The 22712-nt window shown below is 47.5% G+C and overlaps 1 protein-coding gene across 2 annotated transcripts in view; it reads left to right on the forward strand.

Annotated features, from left to right (window-relative positions):
* LOC123749052 (multiple PDZ domain protein) overlaps window positions 1–22436 on the forward strand; it is a gene marked incomplete at its 3' end in the record, with an annotated part of 77012 nt that extends 54576 nt beyond the window's left edge. For both annotated transcript variants that reach the window (XM_069316123.1, XM_045731164.2), the window contains 3 exon segments: window positions 6071–7850; window positions 21415–22055; window positions 22261–22436. In XM_069316123.1, coding sequence (XP_069172224.1) covers window positions 6071–7850; window positions 21415–22055; window positions 22261–22436 — 2597 coding nt within the window.
* Between the last annotated feature and the right edge of the window lie 276 nt (window positions 22437–22712).

A 22712-nucleotide genomic window follows, 5' to 3' on the forward strand; every position in this document is an offset into this window, starting at 1 on the left:
TGCGCGCGTGAAGCTGGTGCGGCTTGCGCGCATGAAGCTGGTGCGGCGTGCGCGCGTGAAGCCAGTGCGTGTGAATGCGTGGAGATCCTTAACTGAGAAATATCTTCAACACAGTCGTTGTCTTACAGTATTCAATCTAGATATGTCTTGTATAGTACAGCCACTTCTTGTACCTCCCAGGGTACAAGACGAGAGGTACAAGACCAGCTGTACCTCTCAGGGTACAAGACGAGAGGTACAAGACCATGCTGTACCTCTCAGGGTACAAGACGAGAGGTACAAGACCATGCTGTACCTCCCAGGGTACAAGACGAGAGGTACAAGACCATGCTGTACCTCCCAGGGTACAAGACGAGAGGTACAAGACCAGGCTGTACCTCCCAGGGTACAAGACGAGAGGTACAAGACCAGGCTGTACCTCTCAGGGTACAAGACGAGAGGTACAAGACCATGCTGTACCTCCCAGGGTACAAGACGAGAGGTACAAGACCAGCTGTACCTCCCAGGGTACAAGACGAGAGGTACAAGACCATGCTGTACCTCCCAGGGTACAAGACGAGAGGTACAAGACCAGCTGTACCTCCCAGGGTACAAGACGAGAGGTACAAGACCATGCTGTACCTCTCAGGGTACAAGACGAGAGGTACAAGACCATGCTGTACCTCTCAGGGTACAAGACGAGAGGTACAAGACCATGCTGTACCTCCCAGGGTACAAGACGAGAGGTACAAGACCATGCTGTACCTCCCAGGGTACAAGACGAGAGGTACAAGACCATGCTGTACCTCCCAGGGTACAAGACGAGAGGTACAAGACCAGGCTGTACCTCCCAGGGTACAAGGCGAGAGGTACAAGACCATGCTGTACCTCTCAGGGTACAAGACGAGAGGTACAAGACCAGGCTGTACCTCCCAGGGTACAAGACGAGAGGTACAAGACCAGGCTGTACCTCTCAGGGTACAAGACGAGAGGTACAAGACCATGCTGTACCTCCCAGGGTACAAGACGAGAGGTACAAGACCAGGCTGTACCTCCCAGGGTACAAGACGAGAGGTACAAGACCATGCTGTACCTCTCAGGGTACAAGACGAGAGGTACAAGACCAGGCTGTACCTCTCAGGGTACAAGACGAGAGGTACAAGACCAGGCTGTACCTCTCAGGGTACAAGACGAGAGGTACAAGACCAGGCTGTACCTCTCAGGGTACAAGACGAGAGGTACAAGACCAGGCTGTACCTCTCAGGGTACAAGACGAGAGGTACAAGACCAGGCTGTACCTCTCAGGGTACAAGACGAGAGGTACAAGACCAGGCTGTACCTCTCAGGGTACAGCCTGGTCTTCATAGGCTACTTAGGCTTCTATCGCCTTCCTGTTTCACCTCTGCCAGTTACGCTGCAACTTCCATAAATATGGTACACATATTCGCTATTAAAATTAAATTATGCAATAAAGTTATGATAAATTAAAAATTGATGTACACTTAAAACTAAAGTTATTTTAATGCATTTTATTTAATTGAACCGTAAAGTCATTGTATATTCCCAACTGTGAGATACATTTGGTGGGGGGAGCGCGCGCGCGCGCACACACACACACACACACACACACACACACACACACACACACACACACACACACACACACACACACACACACACACACACACACACACACACACACACACACACACACACACACACACACACACACACACACACACACACACACACACACACACACACACACACACACACACACACACGCCCTAGCTACCTTCCGGATATTAGCTGCTCATCCTACCTTCGGGTTAGGGGGGGGGGGGTTTGGGGAAAGTAATTTTGATGGAATAACTAGGATTATTGACACCATAACTGCAGGAGTTGTAGCCAACATAACAACCCCCGCCACCTGCAACTGTCGCCAGCCATAAAAACGTTCATCACAGCAATATTCACATTCATTTTCGTTCACGGAATAACCAACCTTTAGCCTCTTCCCTAAAGGAACCCCCATAGCCCTTGTTGACTCTAATGCTGGAGCGTCATCACAGCCTGGTAAACCCGGTACTGGAGTTGCTAGGCTTATCTTCCTCTCCCGGTAGGTTCAGTGTTGCCCCCTACCCTTCAGGGCAGGTTTTGACCCCCCTTCCACCCCACCTTGGGGGGTTCGGTTCCCCCCCACCCTTGCCAGCAGGCTAGTTTTCCCATTTTCAGCAGATTCGGTTCCTGAAATTCTTGGCGTGATGAGCCCTTCTTCCCCGAAGCAAAACCGGCTCATATATCCCAGCTGGTTCGCCCCCCCCTCCCTCCTCCCCCCCCCTCCTCCCCGCGCTCACACTCTCGGAGTGGTGGTGTCAGCCACAGGGAGGCTGTGGTGGTGTCAGCTACAGGAAACTGTGGTGGTGTCAGCCACATGGAGGCTGTGGTGGTGTCAGCCACAGGGAGGCTGTGGTGGTGTCAGCCACAGGGAACTGTGGTGGTGTCAGCCACAGGGAGACTGTGGTGGTGTCAGCTACAGGAAACTGTGGTGGTGTCAGCCACAGGGAGACTGTGGTGGTGTCAGCCACAGGGAACTGTGGTGGTGTCAGCCACAGGGAGGCTGTGGTGGTGTCAGCCACAGGGAACTGTGGTGGTGTCAGCCACAGGGAAACTGTGGTGGTGTCAGCTACAGGAAACTGTGGTGGTGTCAGCCACAGGGAGACTGTGGTGGTGTCAGCCACAGGGAGACTGTGGTGGTGTCAGCCACAGGGAGACTGTGGTGGTGTCAGCCACAGGGAACTGTGGTGGTGTCAGCCACAGGGAGGCTGTGGTGGTGTCAGCGACAGGGAACTGTGGTGGTGTCAGCTACAGGGAACTGTGGTGGTGTCAGCACAGGGAAGTGTAGTGGTGTCAGCTACAGGGAGGCTGTGGTGGTGTCAGCGACAGGGAACTGTGGTGGTGTCAGCCACAGGGAACTGTGGTGGTGTCAGCCACAGGGAACTGTGGTGGTGTCAGCACAGGGAACTGTAGTGGTGTCAGCTACAGGGAACTGTGGTGGTGTCAGCTACAGGGAACTGTGGTGGTGTCAGCTACAGGGAACTGTGGTGGTGTCAGCTACAGGGAACTGTAGTGATGTCAGCTACAGGGAGGCTGTGGTGGTGTCAGCGACAGGGAACTGTGGTGGTGTCAGCCACAGGGAACTGTGGTGGTGTCAGCACAGGGAACTGTGGTGGTGTCAGCCACAGGGAACTGTAGTGGTGTCAGCTACAGGGAACTGTGGTGGTGTCAGCTACAGGGAGACTGTGGTGGTGTCAGCCACAGGGAACTGTGGTGGTGTCAGTTACAGGGAGACTGTGGTGGTGTCAGCCACAGGGAACTGTGGTGGTGTCAGCTACAGGGAGACTGTTGTGGTGTCAGCCACGGGGAGACTGTGGTGGTGTCAGCCACGGGGAGGCTGTGGTGGTGTCAGCCACGGGGAACTGTGGTGGTGTCAGCCACGGGGAGACTGTGGTGGTGTCAGCCACAGGGAACTGTGGTGGTGTCAGTCACAGGGAGGCTGTGGTGGTGTCAGTCACAGGGAACTCTTAGTGGTGTCAGCTGGGAATGCGCACATACACACACACGTGTATGTGCGCATTCTTCAAACGTGTCTACAGTGACTGATGTTGTTTGTACATGCTACAGTTGGGTGTATTTACTGTAGTTGCTCGTATGTGGCACTAATTGTATGATCGCGCGTAGCCAACATGTACATTCTCTCTCTCATTTGGTTAACAATTCAGACAGTTGAGTTAACCCTCTGTTCTGCTTTCTAGCCGATCGCGCTAAGGAATAGGTGATTAGCTGAAGACCTTGATTATCGCCCCTCGGTTATGTTAGGTGGGGGGGAGGAGACTAAGACTGGATCAGAATACATATATGCAGTAAGCCATTGTTGACGGCTTACCTGGAGTTTACCTGGAGTTGGTTCTGAGAGTTCTTCGGCTCCCGAATCACGATCTGTGGGCCAGGCTTAGTTTGTGATAACTTGATCTTGAAGGCTGTTTGCTTCGAGCTGTTTGCTTACTAAAAAACACTATAATTTGTATTGCTAACTTATTCAGGTGTTCAAATTTAATTTGCACCTACCTGTACGTCCTCAACTTGGACCTAAGAAATAGCCATTGTGTCGATTCTTCAGAATATTTCGTATATTGTAGTCATGTCCCCTCAGTAACTGGTTCACCACTGTTATGGATGGTCACCAACGTGGTAAAATCTTTGGACTATTTTAGAGTAAGGCTTAACATTAACCATAGACAGGTCATGCCCTAATCCTGCTAACAGGAGTCTGAATTTGTCTGCTCCAGCACCCACCTGTGTGAAAAAGAAGGGGGGGGGGAATGAATTTTAAATTTAAATTTTGCCCCGAGGGGCGAGTTTATTGGGCAGCGCCACTCATCTTGTGAGTGGACACACCGTCATAGTGACAGTATTGGGCAGCGCCACTCATCTTGTGAGTGGACACACCGTCATAGTGACAGTATTGGGCAGCGCCACTCATCTTGTGAGTGGACACACCGTCATAGTGACAGTATTGGGCAGCGCCACTCATCCTGCGAGTGGACACACCGTCATAGCAGCATGTACAACACTCCCCAATAGGAAGAAAACCCGCTGGGTTGTTCATCCTGTCACTTGTACCCAGACACAGCTGGGAAGGGGGGAATATGTGGGCTGTACGCTAGAGCCATACATTCTAGTACTGGTTTTAAATACACAGTATATAGTATCCTGGGGTGACCCCTTGAGATTCCCGGAGGCTGTTGCATACGCTGCTGATCTTGCTTTGTTTACATGTGCCTCTGTGGCCAAGACCTATACTGGTCGCTTGCTGACCGGGAGGTACCTTCCCATCGTGCAGGCGCGGCACGACTGCCCTCCTTTCTCCTCCTCCCATCCTCCTTGTTTTGCGTTTAATGGTGTCGAGCTCCTGTGGCCACTTATTAGACAATTATATGTAAAATTACATATAATTTTACAGCATTTTAACATCAACCATGTCAGCTGTTGTTAGTTTCACATCGCGATTGCTTTATCCACCCCCGTGTTCATGAGGCTATCCTCCCAATGCCTTCAAAGTTTGCCAGTGTAGGCTACTGATCACATGACCCTGTATGACTAACCATCCTGCGAAGTAAGGAGTTTTAGTATCCCACAGCTGGCTCCTGACACTACGCAAACCTTCATATAGTCTAGGGTAGCTGCATAAATGACCAGGCACCTTAGCATGTTAAGTCAAAAATATGAAGGCTGTTTCCCAGGAAAGAGTGACCTTAATAACACAAGATGTTCCGCGCTTGGTCTAGGGCATAACATTCACTACTTACACACAGAAGTCCCAATAATGTGATGCATCAAATGAACAAATCCACAAGGGCCGTGACGAGGATACGGACGTAGGTTCGAATTCTCGTCACGGCCCTTGTGGATTTGTTCATTCTCTACTTGATTCACTACTATAATACTCTAGATATAATCTAGGTTGGTTATTCACGCACATCTAAATGTACTTTCAGGGTTATGCACTAGCTCTTGAGCCCCGTCACAGTTGTTGTTGCTTGTCAAGAGCACTAGATCCCGATCATCATGTTTTCTGTAATAATTACCTTACCTGTCCCTGATGAAATGATTAGCTGGTCCTACAGTCCTTGTTTCATCAAGTATTCTAGTACTCCTAGTCGTCTCACCCATATGTTCGGTTATTACCTTAATATTTACCAGTCTCTGAAGCTGCCTCTTACCTCTAGGAACCGTTCCTGACCTCTTGTGAATACGCCCCCATGGAAGCTGCCATTAAATTCCTCATAGTTTTTCATTCCACACTTGTTTTCGTGAACTTTTATTTCAATTTAATATATTTGGATATGGGGCCACTTCGGTTGTTTCTTGTCCTTAACACAAACGCTCCAGAACAGCTTCCAGGGGTATGTTGTGTATTTTTTTTTATATTACTGCATGTATTTCTTTTCTGGATGCCAATTGTGATTTTACTTCTACTGTGCATTTTATTTTTTTTCGTAGTAATGACCTCTTTGTATTTTTCCTTCAGGATTCTCAACATGGGGGAAGAAGATGGGCAAGAAACTGGAGCAGCTGACACGGGGAGAGAGCAAGGAGCACATCCACTTCCCCCTGGGGTCCACTCGCACTCGCCGCAGGAACTGGCGACCTAACAAGGATGTAGAGACGCTGCCGGTGTCCCCGAAGGAGGCCAAGACCGCCCCGCCCCGCCAGCCTCGCAGGGCTAAAGTGGACCGCGTCGAGAGCATCCGTAATCTCTTCCGTCGTTCTCGTAGCTGGGACTCCGCGAAAGACCTGGAGGATCTACCGGTAACGAGAACCACTAAGTCATCGGACTCGAGTGTTGACGGCGCGAAGGGTCTCGCTCGAGACTCCGATAATGTGTATGAGTCTCTCAAGGATGTGGACAGTGGACCAGTGGGTATGAAATCTACAACGTTGTTTAGAAGCGCATCCACGTCCCATCTGCCAGGTTGCGAGGTGGGTGTGGGCGTGGAGAGTGTGGGCGCGGGGGAGGCGCGGACAGAGGGCGCCGAGGAGGTCGGGGAGGGCGAGTGTGAAGGAAAGACGAGCGAAGGCGAGAAGTCTACCAAGAAGGGTCAATTTCCGTATGCGTTCCTGAGATCCAGACTGACCTCGGTCGCGGAGGAGCAAGCGACCGCTAGGGAAGAGTGTGGTGACAGCGGACGGGGCACCGGCAGCCACTGCGGCAGCATTTCTGATGTCAGAACTTCTTATTCGGAGACATCCGACTCTAAGTCTTCCTTTTCAGAAAATTCGGACACAAAGTCGTCTTGTTCGGACTCGTCAGATAATAAATGGGTTCGTGAGGAGGACGAGGAGGAGGATGGCGAGGAGACAGTGAGAGGCGAGGAGGCGAGTTCCCGGGTCACCAGGACAGGAGAGGACGCGGGCACCAAATCCTCCGCCAGGGACGTTGTCTCTCCCATCCCCGCACCAACTGGTTTCGGTGACGGTGATTTCGTAGTGACTGTGCGTGTACAGGCGGCGGCAGGGGGCGACGCGCGAACCTCCACCGTATATATTGAGCGCGAGTCTGACGAAGTCACCTGTGAACATGTCTCTAGGAAATCCTTACTGCTAAAACAAACGGAAAACAAATTAGGTGGTAGCATTAAAGCTGCTGTTAACCTGGCAGTGTTGACGGACGAGGAGAAGCTCGGAGCGCGGCAGGCTGCGTGTTGCCACCGCTGCTGTGATCCTCTACACCAGCAAGAATACGCTCCTTTGCCACCCGTCAGGAGGCGCCAACGATCCCAGCCCCGCATTCACACCCGCATGAGCTACCCGGCGGCCTCCTCCTCCACCGACACCCTCTACGAAGTCATATACCCTGCGGACGCCTACTCTAAACGCGCCTCGCTTGATCTAGAACGCCTAAATTCCAGAGTAGAACCCATAGACAGATGTGATCAACTAAACCGGTTCGATCGGCTAGATCGAGACGACCGTATCATTGAGCATGTACTAGAGACGAGACGCAGGTACTCTCGTTCAGTTTCCTTAGACCGCGCCGAGTCGTGGAGATGGCGGGATTCCCTCCAAAGTGACGACTGTGACGCAGATTCTTTGTACAGTGAGTCTGGGTACCGACGCAGGGCGCCGAGCCTGCCCCGCGCTCCCTCCTCCACCGCCACACTTCCACAGCCGCCACTAAAAAACAAAAGCTTCAGGTTGGTGCGCCTGGTGAAGGACGACTCCGACGAAGGCCTGGGACTCTACATCTCAGGCCAGAGGGCTCTTGGCTACGCCATCGCTCACATCCTGCCTGGCGGGCTCACCGACAGGTAAGTCTTCACCACAACTCTCTTCTTCTCTTCACTAACACTGCGTCTGTAATTCACCATTTAGTTTCGCTATCCATTACCTTATTATTTATGACAAAAAATGTAAGAACTATGTCTCTAACCTTATTAGCTCGACGATCACCATAACTAGAACAGTAATCTTCACTCGCAAGTAAACTTTGAAGAAGCTCTTCAGTATAATAATATATATATATATATTTTGAGATATATACAAGAGTTCGTTACATTCTTGTACAGCCACTAGAACGCGTAACGTTTCGGGCAGGTCCCTGGAATACGATCCCCACGAAGAATCGTTTTTACAACCAAGTACCCATTTTACTGTTGAGTTAAACAGACACAGTAAAGAATTTGCGCCCAGTAAATCCTCCCCGGCCAGGATACGAACCCATGACAAAGCGCTCGCGGAACGCCAGGCGAGTGTCTTACCACTGCACCACGGAAACTGGAAGATGCATTTTTAGAAGAGACTTTTTACGATGCATATAAGTCAAATGGGAGATTGCCCTCGATCTGTGTAATCCAGCCGTGTTAACTTCACTCGGGAGAGAGAAATGTACCTAAGATCTTGTACAGCGAGGCAGGGGCTGCTAGACGCCAGTGTTAGTACACTTAGACGTCCAAGTGTAGCTGGCCTCTGAATGAAACACTACACACATAACGCACTCAATTTCACACTCTCAATTCTCTTTTGACTTTAAATTCTCTTTTACATTAAATTGACGGTAATGTATGCCCCCAACATGTCAAGGGGTAAATTTAATCATTTATCCTTTTATAAGTGCTACAGGTAAGTGTAGGGGCCTGACAACTGAGTGGACAGCACTTCGGATTCGTAGTCCTGAGGTTCCGGGTTCGATCCCCGGTGGAGGCGAAAACAAATGGGGCACAGAGTTTTTTTTCACTCTGATGCCCCTGTTACCTAGCAGTAAATAGGCACCTGGGAGTTAGACAGCTGCTACGGGCTGCTTCCTTGGGAGTGTGTCGAGGAGGCCTGGTCGGGGACCGGGTCGCGGGGACGCTAAGCCCCCGAAATCATCTCAAGATAACTTCAAGATAACGGTGAGAGAAGTACGCCAAGATTCGGGCTCACCGTAGGCCGTGCAACTTGGAACTTTTTGTTCCAGGTAGCGAATCTTAAACAACAACATACGCCAAGATCATATATTGCCTGCACCGTGGTAACCTCAGCAACGCGATCCATCTTGTTGATTGATGGCTTCCCGACGGTGTCGTCTTCAAGGAGGTGAGAGTAACGCCGAGGGACGCTCGCTGTCCTCCCACACCATTTGTTTCCTGCCCTCAAAGGGTAATGAGATTTTGAACAGCAAATTTGTCAAATTTAGCGGCGAATCGATAGATAACTTTACATGGTTCGTGTCCAGGTGGTGTGGGTGTGTGTGTTTACTATTTGTGCCTGCAGGATCAAGCTGTTAGCTCTTGGACTCCGCCTTTCTGTCGGTTGTCTAATGTACTGAATCGTCTTGTTGTTTGTTGTTATAGATTCAGCTACTGGGAACAAAAAGTTCCTAGTAGCACGGGCTATGGTGAGCCCGTAGTGGACTTACCTAATACAGGACCGGGGTTGTGGAATCGTCCTATGTTGTTGTTGTTGTTATAGATTAAGCTACTCGGAACAAGTTCCAAGTAGCACGGGCTATGGTGAGCCCGTAGTGGACTTATCTGGCACAGAGCGGTGCCGTCTGCGTGGAATCGTCCTGATTGATTGATTGATGAAAATTAAGCCACCCAAGAGGTGGCACGGGCATGAATAGCCCGTAAGTGGTGGCCCTTTTGAGCCATTACCAGTATCAAGAGCTGATACTGGAGATCTGTGGAGGTGCGACTGCACCCTGCGTCACGGGAGATGTCTCCCGTTCTGGAATCGTCATATGTTGTTGTTGTTTCAGATTTAGCCACTCAGAACAAAAGTTCCAAGTAGCACCGGCTATGGTGAGCCCGTGGTGGACTTACCTGGCACAGGAGCGGTGCTGAAAACGGAATCGTCATATTTTCCTGTCATATATACTACGTATCTATGTGTCTTTGGGGGTGGGGGGGGGGACAGGACAGGCTTGAGTCAGATGAGTTTTCCATACTGTTGAGAGAGCTTCAACCGCCTGCGTTTTCTTTTGGCATAAGACCGAGAAATTGGTTTGTATATTTACCACGGGGAGGTCTCCCCATCACTACCAGAACTTAGTCAACTATTACGCACCCCATACCCATCCTGTGGGCGGTGGGGGAAAGGATTACAGATGCACATAATGGGTTCATGAAGACACCCAACTGGGCGGCAGTTTTACAGTCATGTGCATGCTGCACCTACAGTAAGCAAATTGTTAATACTTCGTTGTTGTCTGGGCAAAAGACAACAACAACTCTCTCTCGCCAAGGTGAAACATGAGAGAGAGAGAGAGAGAGAGAGAGAGAGAGAGAGAGAGAGAGAGAGAGAGAGAGAGAGAGAGAGAAGGTGATTTCGATCCCATTGCATGACCTCAATATTTACTCATTAATCACGTTCTTGTCCTTTCAACTAATGCAGCTCACATATATCCACGTTTTCTATGCTTAGGTTCGTTAGGTTAGGTGGGTGACTTGGGTTCGTGCGTTTCAGTACCACCTTATTTGTATTCTGTGGCAAATCTAAGAGAACTGGCTAGCTAGAGAGCAGTTTGGACAGAGGCAACTTGATTATAAAGTTTACTGACGTCAACAACCGTATTGGTGTTTAGAAATGGACTATGCCAGCAACCAACCACAACAGCCTCTATTCCCCCTCACCTCATTCCCTCTCCCTCGCATCACCGGATATCCTCCGTGTCGTTACCGTACACTGAGGCTGTACGTGAGCGCTTAAGACGGCACGTGACCCCTTATAACGGTACGTGCCACCAGGAGATTGGACCCCACCCCACCAAGGGCTTGGACCCCACCCAACAAGGGCTTGGACCCCACCACCTGCCTCCCAGGAGCTGCTGGAGTTCTTCCACCAGCACCACGACGGTTCTGACCCACTTGGTGCTGGGACGAGGCTGCTGGGCCCGGAGGCTCGTGGCCTTCAGACTTTATTCCTAATGAAACATCACTTTTTCGTGGTGGCAGTAATTGCATGTTCTGCAATTTCAATTTAATTTTCAGACTTAAGAGTGGACCTTCTTACGAGCATCGTGTCCCAGGGGGGAGGGAAGGGGGGGATAGAGGAGTTGCAGCCTCTTCCCTCAGGCTTGACTCATCATTTTGGGAGTTGAGCACAAACTGCAAACCCCACGTAACCCAACCTCATCTAACCCAACCTCGCCTAACCCAACCCCATCTAACTGCGATGGAAGACTTGGAACTTACAGTTGGGACATTGACAGTGGTTTTGTGGCGTTCTTAAGGACGGTCGATTTCGGTTTAGTGATGGGCTCAACGACAGTCCAGTCAGTCACTGGAGAATAAGGCTAAGCCAGCTTCCTGACCAACCAGCAAGTATACTTAAGTCCTAAACAAGGTTCCAAACTGAAAAAAAAAAGTCCGTGTATGAAATCTGGGGAAGTAGATTTAGTAAATTAAATTAATTATTAATTGTATATGATTAAGGAAGTAACGTTAATCATATACATCGAGTAGAACGACTTATCCATCTCGGTGTATATATACTCTAAAGAGAAGAGCTCACCCATCAGGGTATATATATTCCCCCACTGAGGAAACACGTCTCGGTTACATAAACAGGTGGGTTGTGAAGGCCTGTGATCCCCGCTGGTGAGTTTGTGTTGAGTGTGGCTCACCACCACACACAGCTTCGCCGTCCCCTCTCCCTCCCCCCCCCCCCCTTCATAGGCCTTCAAGTGGCAGATATTGATCCGTGACGGGTGGGGGGGGGGGGGAAGCACCGGCCGGGTCACTGGTAAATGTCACCACAGTCTCTGTTAATGGTCTTTGTCGAGGCTCCGTCTTGTCCCGCCACACCGTTCTTGTGTGTTATGGTCTTGTCTCTCGTCTGCACCTCTCTCATACACTCGACAAGTGTCTGTATATATATATATATATATATATATATATATATATATATATATATATATATATATATATATATATATATATATATATATATATATATATATATATAATAAGAACCTTCGGTGTGGAAGACCAAGTAATTCAATAAAGCTGCTGGTGGGAGCCAATTACCAACACGTGGAGGCTTGGCTGAATCGCCTTCAGTGTCTAGAGTGACTGAAAAAAAAGCTTAATTAAACTGTAGTTATGCTTAAAGTGATTGATCGGAGACTTGTATGAACCTAAGACTTTCTCCGCCAGAGCCATGGGCTAGGATACCTCAAGCATTTACGCATCAATGTACGAAACGTACACATCTTTCCCCAGTCATGCCGGCTTTGTTTACATTGATTAAACAGTTTACGAGCTCCGAATTTCACAACCCAAGGTTATTATTGTTAAAAACAACCTCGTACTGCCGCGTAGCTCATAACCTGTTTAATAATGTAAACAAAGCCGCCATGATTGAGAAAAAGATGTACAGGTGTCGTAAGGGGCTGCGTAAATGCTTGACGAATCGTGGCTCGGGTCTTACGTATCGTAAATTAGACAACAGTGGAGACAGGAGCCTAACGAGGAGCTGAGAGGAGCATCTCTCGTGTCTCAGCTCCCTATGCATCACCATCATTGGGGTTATATCGATCGGGGTTACCTCGGGGGAGGACGGAGGCGACCTCGGCGTCCTCGACACTGGGGGAGGACACATGTCTAGGGGCCTGGACGCCCAGGGACACTGTGGGGGGACACGTCCAGGGGCCTGGACGCCCAGGGACACTGTTGGAGGACACATGTCTAGGGGCCTGGACGCCCAGGGACACTGTGGGGGACACGTCCAGGGGCCTGGACGCCCAGGGACACTGTGGGGGGACACGGCCAGGGACACTGTGGGGGGACACGGCCAGGGACACTGTGGGGGGACACGGCCAGGGGCCTGGACGCCCAGGGACACTGTGGGGGGACACGGCCAGGGACACAGTGAGGGGACACGGCCAGGGACACAGTGGGGGGACACGGCCAGGGACACTGTGGGGGGACACGGCCAGGGGCCTGGACGCCCAGGGACACTGTGGGGGGACACGGCCAGGGACACAGTGAGGGGACACGGCCAGGGACACTGTGGGGGGACACGGCCAGGGACACAGTGAGGGGACACGCCCAGGGACACTGTGGGGGGACACGGCCAGGGGCCTGGACGCAGCAGAGCCTCGACGCATGCTGTTCAGCACCTGGCGGGAGACTTGGGTGTACGGAGCCAGCCCTTACTGCCTGGTTATTATCGTGAGCCAAAACCAGCGAAGCGCGTGTTTACGTCTTAAGAGTAGGTTCCCAATTATCTTTCCCCTCTTCTCTTCCCCTTCTTTTTTTATTTCACGCCCCTTCTGTCTCCCTACCTTCTATCACCCTCTTTGATTTGTGTCTCTTCATTTTCTCTCCGCTCGCTCTCGCTCTCTCTCTCTCTCTCTCTCTCTCTCTCTCTCTCTCTCTCTCTCTCTCTCTCTCTCTCTCTCTCTCTCTCTCTCTCTCTCTCTCTCTCTCTCTCTCTCCTGTAGTCACCATGTCTGCGTTCTTCCATCTCGCTCCCCTTTTCCATAACTTCCTCTTTAGTTTGTATTAATTCATTCGTTATTATTCCATAAGTGCACCAACAGAAATGGGACGATATCGGATTCTGTCATAATGTTCTAGGTATCACTATTCCACCTGTGAGTGCCACTTTTGAATGACACATTCGAGTGCCATCTTTGACGCAATTTAGTGTCACCTTTGAGTACCACATTTGAGTGCCACCTTTGAATGACACATTTGAGTGCCACCTTTGAATGACGTATTTGAGTGCCACCTTTGAATGATACATTTGAGTGCCAGGTTGCAGGGGTGCCTGGGGGTGCCTGGGGGATCCGGGTGGCATCTGGGCAGCAAAGATACGAGAGTGCCACCTCGGGGCCACTCACACAGCTCCCATTGATGCTCTAATTAGGGCGCTTCAACCCCGTGCTCTCAATACGTCAAATATTTTACGCAGTTGCGTTGAAAATGTAACGTTTTAGTTCAACTAAAGCATTTTTAAGACTATTTTTTTTATACATCGGCCTCGATGGGTTAGGTGGGATGCTTGGGTTCGTAAGTTTCTAACTAAGCAGCAATAGTTTCAGGTTTTTTTACGGAGTGACAAACTGGGAGAACTGGTTAGGCTGATTAGCGACCTTGACTAAATGGCAAAAGTTGGATCTCTTGTCATTTGAGCACTTGGTCGTGTGGTCACAGCTGGACTCGGGGCCAGGATACGTCAAGCATTTACGTGACCACTTTACGAAACCCATGCATCTTTCCTCAGCTTTATTTGTATTTATTAAACAGTTTACGAGCTTCGAAGCTTTACAACCCAAGGTTATTGTTGTTATAGATAACCTCGAAGCGCTTCGGAGCTCATAAACTCTTTTTATAAATACGATCTAACCCACCAAGAGTGAGGAAAGATGTGAGGGGTTCGTAAGTGAGCACGTAAGTGCTTGATGCATCCAGGTAGGGTGGCATCGCTCAACTCCATACGAGCAGTTTGTTCTGGGTTTCACCCTAGGACACTAGGGTGCCCAGAATGGTGCCCAAATAATTGGCCACCATTCCTTTCCCCCGTCCCATCCCAAATCCTTATCCTGACCCCTTCCAAGTGCTATATAGTAGTAATGGCTTGGCGCTTCCTCCTCATAGTTTCCCCCTTCACGCTGGGACCTCTTATCGCCTTCGCTGAGGTCTTGCCCTGGGCTTCAGCCTCGCTATTAAGACACAAGCGGCTGATATACCAGTATATACCTTAGTCGACTATAATAGAGCCTATATTCCTCACTTGTGACACTCGTTATATTTGAACTAGAATAGCTTTCAACAACCCTTACAGCAATATTTGTTCTTTACTAAAAAAATACGTAATTAGTAATCGGATATTCTTTATTATTAGAGTAAATTTTTGAGATGTACGTTTCATGGCGGAATAGATTGGATATTTGACTTATCCCAGGAGCCGTAGCCTCTCGCCCTCGAAAGCCTATTCTAAATATTTACCCTAAATAGCTGAGCTGTCATTGGCGCTATCGACTGTATATGAAATAACAAAACTCTTAAAATATAAAGCGCGGATATCTGGAGAGAACCGACAGGGCAGGAACCGGTTAGCGTGACCAAGTCAGGAGTTACTGAAATAAAGTCAGCCAAGCGTCGCGAACGAGATAAGAGGGATCTTCACAATGCTTTCGATTCTCAGACGACCGTAAGACGCTGCCGGCGAGGATATGCTGGCTATCTGTGGTAGTGTGGTCATAAGCACCACACTGCCAGGATTGGGGAGAAGGAGGAAGGATTGGGGAGAGGAGGGAGGATTGTGGGAGAGGATGAAGGATTGGGGAAAGTAGAAAAGTCCTCACAACACTACGGGAACCACCTAGTGGCACTCAGGATTGGGGTCAGCAGTGTTCAAGATAGAATATTTGAAATCAATCTTATGATGGGACTAAAGCTTCTGCGTGATAACAAAAGGAACATGTACCAGTTGAACTGTTAGAACACTCTCTGGCAATGGAATTAGTGAGTCTAAATGGATTCCAAGAACAGCCACTTATATTAAAATGATGGGATTGCATGATGTTTGTACAGATGAAAGAGTACAGCACTTCCTTCCACCCTGGCAGATAGCACCTTTTGACATTCTGACGCCTGCGTTCCCCACCAAGAAACTAATCACCTTATGTTCAGCTTGCTGTTGAGCATGAGTATTATAATTATAATACATGCAGGATAGATGTAGTTGTTAATGTAATTATCTCCCTTGAGATCTGTGCCCTCTGTAATCCTTTTTGCGCTACCGCTCAAAGGATGAGTATGGGGTGCATAATAAAGTAGCCGCCTCCTGGTGCTGCAGCAATCAAAGCGTTATGCAAACCAGACCATTAAGACGAGTGGTACTAACAACGACCCTCTTTAAGTTATTACTTATGCATTGTTACAGGGATATATTAATTTATATATAATATATATACATAATAAGATTAAGAATTAAAGCTAATAACACTTTTGTAATTAGTTAAGTGCTGTTAAACATTGCAGGACAGATGATGTGCTACAAATTTTATAGTAACTGAAAAATAACAGTAATTGTAATTTGTATTTAATGGTGCACTTTGCTAAATTACAAACGCAGTATATCAGTGATGTTTGGGTAGCCGCAGCCTCTATATACGGAGGTACAACGATTTATATACTGGATATATACAGGGATATATAAATATTTAGAGTTTATTTAAATCGGGGACACAGTTCATGGCTGAAGTACATTTGCTGGTTGGTCAATAAGCTCTTGTGATGGCTTGAAAAGCCCCCTCCAGTGGACGGCAGATATAGGCTTTTACGCCCAACACCAAACCAAGCTACGGATTCAGGCTCAATTCTCGCTGTCAACCCAGTTGGTCTGTATCATAAATTATAAATAAGCGCTGGAAATATCGCTCCTGTATGTGACTAGGCTTTTGTTTCCGTGCAATTTGCAACAATATATCTTATTTTTGCTGTAATATTTGTATAAAACACACAGATGACACCACTATGTAGGCCTACATATTATCTAAAATTCATAAAATACATATAAATAATAATAATATAGGTATGTTAAAATATAACTACTTGCATAGTTTAACTGAAAGCCGATGTATTTGTGGATAACGAACCCCAGGACGAAGGCCTTACTGATATACATTCTCGTGACCATGTTTACTGATGCGGCAAGTTTGGAGACGCCATCTGCATATACAGAAGGATCATATGACTTCCACTATCATACATAATCTCAAGCAGAGGCGTTGAGCGTATACCGTGAGAGTTTGGGGTTCCATTTTCTTTATTTACCTCGTCGACGAGACATTCTTGATGACCTTTATAAGTTCAGTAAACTCTGGCAATTTATAGCCGGTAGGTGTTTGTATCTTGCTCGTCCACCAGGCAGAAGATAGGTTCCTTGTTCATAAAATGATGTTTATCTAGGGGAGTTTGTTTTATTTGTATTGTCAATTCTCAGCAAATTTATTTCCATACCTTGATGAGATTTTGGGAGTTGTTCTACTCCCCAAGCCTGGCCCGGAGCCAGGCTTGGGGAGAAAAATTAAACGAGAAAGAAAAGAGACCACGAGAAACCAAACTCCCTCTCAAACTGTCTGGATATTTATGATGGTCTGAAAGAGTATTACGGTTCCAGTAATAGTCTACATGTAAACTGGCAAGTGAACCTTTGTCCTAAACAGTGAGTATTCACAAGTCATAACTTTATTGTATTATAAATCGCTGGTGTAAAATATAAAAAGTAAATACTGGACACGTTTTCTTTGAATCGGTCTGAAGAATTTGGTTTTCTGTTAACGGAATTATCGGGTACACCCAAATAGTTTTCGAATTCTATATTTCACATTTTCGTTAATAATGCACCATATTAACATAGCCAAACGTAATGAAGCCTAAACATACCGAAAGTAACCTTTACCTTAACCTAACCGTCGATAGAAAGTAAATAGTAGCACTAATTACGTATTAATTTTCAATCCATTACCCTCGGGATCTCCTCCCTGATGATAGGCTGCAAGGTGAGCAATAGTAGTTCAGTTCCCCTGACCTGAATTCATGTGAAGGAAAATTCTATATTCATTGTGAATAACCCCATTACTATATACCATGTGACGGAATTCACACGGCTGCCTATAAAGGCAATGCTTCTCGTGTGTAATATAATTTTAGAAAGTGATGACGGGAATTACAGATGGTCTGTCAAGGGAGTCAGAGGACACAAAATATCCCTAGCATACATTTGTTTATGCCTCTGACATGATAATATAATTCCAGATGTTGTCCATGCCTGGTATTGTACCAATGTCGCCCATGCCTGGTATTGTACCAGATGTTGTCCATGCCTGGTATTGTACCAGATGTTGTCCATGCCTGGTATTGTACCAGATGTCGCCCATGCCTGGTATTGTACCAGATGTTGTCCATGCCTAGTATTGTACCAGATGTTGTCCATGCCTGGTATTGTACCAGATGTCGCCCATGCCTGGTATTGTACCAGATGTTGTCCATGCCTAGTATTGTACCAGATGTTGTCCATGCCTGGTATTGTACCAGATGTCGCCCATGCCTGGTATTGTACCAGATGTCGCCCATGCCTGGTATTGTACCAGATGTGGTCTTGCCTCATCCCTGTCTCCTAACCCCCCTCCAGTTCACCTGGCGTCCACCGAGCCAGGCATAATAAAGGCCCATAAACAAGTGCCGTCTGGGCACGAGCGTCAGCACACTGCCTGCCATTACCACCTGATGGCGAGGCGCTCGTCCAGATTTCCCAAGCGCGCCAAGACACTTTGAAGGCAGTCCGTTCTTGTTTATCGAGGTCCAACCCCAGCCTACTACTGACCTTTTCCCAGGATGCAGCCCGCAACAGATGCTGAACTGACCCTCTTCACTGTCTTGTTTGACTCGTTAGCTATAGTCTCCGTTATTTACATCATTATTGCGCTTTGTAAATCATTGACCGGAAGAGTTTTCTAACACGTATGTATACAGAGATGTTCAGTGTTAACAAAAAAAGCGAGTAACAGTGTGTTCAAAACCTTCATGCATGCATTGGGTGCAGGTGTGTAATGACCTAAGTGTAGTTACAGGATGAGAGCTACGCTCGTGGAGTCCCGTCTTCCCAGTACTCTTTGATATTTAACGCTTTGAAACTGTGTTCCCGAGAGCAGCTAACGAGGTCAGGCTCGTTAAAGCCCTGCCTGTCCCCCAAGACACATTTATAAATTTGAACGTACTGTGTATTACAAAAATAGAAAACAAGTGCTGTGTATTTGTTGTCATATATAAATTCATATTATATGATAAACGTATTTTCCTTCACACGCTCGATTCCCTCCGTACACTAAACAACAACGTCCCCCCCCCCTCCTTCCAGGTTTCATTACCCAGCTGTCTGTCACCGTGGCAGCACAGGCTTCTCTAACGACCTCTTCCTGGGGCTGAGTGGTCAGCGGACTGCGGCTGCTAGGTGTGTTTTGGTAACTCTGGCTGTAATTAAACTGTACTGTGCCGGTGTTTACGAGCTGTGAAATCTTGCATATTAATGCAGTTTTGTACGAAGTTGGTATACGTATTTGTATGTTTTGTTCGTGTGTAGACTTTCGCAGTTAAAGGCCCATTTTTGCCTCTGTTGGTTGGTGGTTGAGGCTAGTTTTATATTATGTATATCGATGAAAAGTAGCTAATTTTCAAGTGTGTATATGTATGTATGTACATATCGGATCTCTTTTAGATATGGTAATTTGAATGCTCGAATAAAAAAACTTTCAGGCGTCGAATGAGAGAAATTCCAGATGTTTGGCCACCTTTGTAATTCCACCACAACTATTCAACCCGTTCTCACACCAGGCTGTTTAAAGCAGCGGCCGTCCTCCCTAGACGCAATTTTAACATACTGTGTATTAAAACTTGGTTTCTCATATATAAATTAATATTCTTATACATAAAAATTGTATGTATAGTTTGGCGTAGGTTAGGTTAGGTGTTTACGTTCTGTTCGTAATTATTCGTATTTATAAGTTCGTACAACCCGTCCTCGACTCAAGTCCATTACATCCAGCGGTCGACCCCACAGACGCATTCATAAATTTTAACATGCTGTTCATTCAAAGCGGGAATTTTCTAAAGTATAAATTAATATTATAATATATTAGCATATTGTGCATATATAGGCATAGGTTAGGTTAGGTATTTAGGTTCGGTTGGCGATTATTTGCATTTGTAGTACGTGGGTGAAGCATTTATAGCGATGTGGTTCGAACAAAACTCGTCAGTGAAGCACTTGTTCCAGAAGTGTTCGAACGAAATCAGTTGAGTCGTGTGTATACCGCTTTTCATTCATAAACGGGGTTTGGCGGGTGGATGGAATCACTTTTGGATCTTTGTTTGGAGGACGGGCTGGTTCGTAGATGAAGCATTTATAGAATTGTGGTTCGAACAGAGGATGTGAGCGAAGCACTTGTTCCGGAAGTGTTCGAACGAAATCAGTTGAGTCGTGTGTATACCGCTTTTCATTCATAAACAGGGAGTTTGGCGGCTGGATTAACGAGCTAGGATCTTTGTATGCGAGAACGGGTTGAACTATTAGCCTCCTGAAATGTGCGCGCTCGTGTTTGTACTTGCCTAATTGTGCTTGCCGGGTTTACGCTTCGAATCTTTTGGTCCCGCCTCTAGACTGTCAAGCAACTGGTGTCAACCCGTCCTCCAAACAAAGACCCAAAAGAGATTCCATGCACCCGCCAAACCCCCTGTTTATGAATGAAAAGCGGTTTACACACGACTCACAACTGCTGACGTTCGAACATATCCGGAACAAGTGCTTCACTGACGAATTTTGTTCGAATCACAACGCTATAAATGCTTCACCCACGTACTACAAATAATCGCCAACAGAACCTAAACACCTAACCTAACCTATCCTATGCCTATATATACACAATATGCTAATATATTATAATATTAATTTATACTTGAGATAATTCCTGTTTTGAATGAACAGCATGTTAAAATTTATGAACGCGTCTGTGGGGGTCGAGCGCTGGATGTAATGAACTTGAGTCCAGGACGGGTTGCTGGTGTATAGGTTCCTCGGCCTATTGGGCTCTATAATATCTAAATTTGAAACCGTGTATAGTCTGCCTCCACCACAAGCAAATATAGCATTTGGGTGCTAGATGACATGTCGTTTCTTCACTTTGTTGTGTGGTTTGGTCATCGGATTGTTGACCGTCACATTCGTCACGAAAGTTAAGCGTTCCGGATACCTGGGCCTAAACCTGTGCGTGTTTTGTTTCCGGCTTGGTGTGCACTTTGCTCAGTTGGAATTGTAGGCTGCAGGAGCTCAGGGTTCTTTCTGCGTGTGCCTGGTAACGAGCAGCCTTGGCACAGCCAGTTACTCAGGAGTTAGGCCATTGGTGAGGGTTGCTTTGTGGGGAAGGTCACTTATTAACTTATTGGGACCGTCATAAATTTAGTACTGCACAGGCTTCTTGTCCCCAATAATGGGAATTATTAAATGTATGAAATATTGCCAGAGTAAGAGGAGGGAACCTAGGTGGCATTGCCATCTTTTAGAATGGATGTTCTCGTTTGATGCTGGGATAGACTGGATGTTTCCCTCAATCGCCCTAATTAATTTTGATCAAATCGTGTCTAGATTTTTGTTACATTCAATTTTAAGGATACATTTTTCTCATATTAAATATTTTTCTATGCAAAACATTTCCTAGTCACAATTATGATTGCAAGTCATTATGTAGATTGATCTTGCATAGGTATCTTGCTCATGCTACTAAGCTTGATCCATGTTCGGTTACCCTAATTTAAATTTTAATTGTAAATAAGTAAATTTTATATGAAATATGCTTACATTAATCTTGCCGCGTGTCCACAGGGATGGTCGCCTGCATGTCGGGGACGAGATCATCAACGTGAATGGCCGGCGTCTGCGAGGCGCGAGTCTGGAGGAGGCAAGACACATCTTGCGACATACTCCTTCAGAGGTGGACGTTGTGGTGGCACGGGAACCAGATGCCCCAGCCCATGAATCCCTCTATTCAGACTTTGACGTCGCCTCCATGGCCAGTGGACGCGTTGATTCGCGTGTGGAAACCCGCGTAGATTCCCGGGTTGATAGCGTGTATGAGGAAGAGGCAGCCCTGGAGGTCCGCCACCTGGCCCTCTCCTATCACAAGACTTGTCAACAATATAGTCACAGACAGGATGACGATGAGCCGGAAGACAACATAATGAACCTTCGAGATTTAAGGGACCATCTGGAATCGAGGGATGTCCCAAGTGATGTTCGGTGTTGCCCCCGCGACTTTCCCGACTTGCCTTCGGATATATATTCTGGAGACCTGGCTGAGGCACCGAGTGAGCACTTGTGCGAGTGTGACGTGCACGGGTGTTCACGAGAGCCCCGGGGGAACAGGGACCTCAGAGACCCCAGTAAGCGGCGACGCCTCGACTCCCTGAGAGAGGAAGGCGTAGTCAAAGCCGTCATGGTCCGCACAGTCTCCGATTCCTCATCTGGTAATATATTTTACAAGGTAGCAGGTCTGGCAGTAAGGAATTGGAAACAAACTTGTATATATATATGAAAATTAACTTATAAATATATTAGTTCAGAGTTTTGTGTATACTGTATATTACTCTCATCTTGTCCCTTTAATATATGCCTTGCTTCGTGATTTTCCCTTAAGCTGGTACTTGAATTTTCTTTTTAACCTTTACATAGGCTCGACTCCTCCACCAGGTGAGGATGAATCACGGAGGCTGTTGCCCCTCCTGGAGGATGGGGTGTTCGAGGAGCGGCCGTCCTCCCAGGCCTCGCAAGTGTCGGCCAGGACGGTCACCTCCATGGGCTCTGTGGCATCCATACATGGTACAGGGCTCACTGCCATGTCCAGACAGGTGGGTCTCGGGGTTTAAGGAATACTGTTTACTGCATTATTTGTCCTCATTTCTTCCCTCCGTTATTTAGAATAAGAATTATTATAATTATATTCCCCCTTTTTATATCTTAACTTTTCCTACTTTATTTTCCTCTATACATAGCCCCCCCCCCCCTTTCTCTCTAAATCTCATATTTTCCCCATTGCTACTACTTTGTCTTCATAACACCCTACCTACCTGTTATAGATTCCGGGGATCAGTGTCCCTGTGGTCAGGTATCTGACTAGGCCTCCT

This window comes from Procambarus clarkii, chromosome 82, assembly GCF_040958095.1.
Source record: "Procambarus clarkii isolate CNS0578487 chromosome 82, FALCON_Pclarkii_2.0, whole genome shotgun sequence".
NCBI classification, from domain to species: Eukaryota; Metazoa; Arthropoda; class Malacostraca; order Decapoda; family Cambaridae; genus Procambarus; species Procambarus clarkii.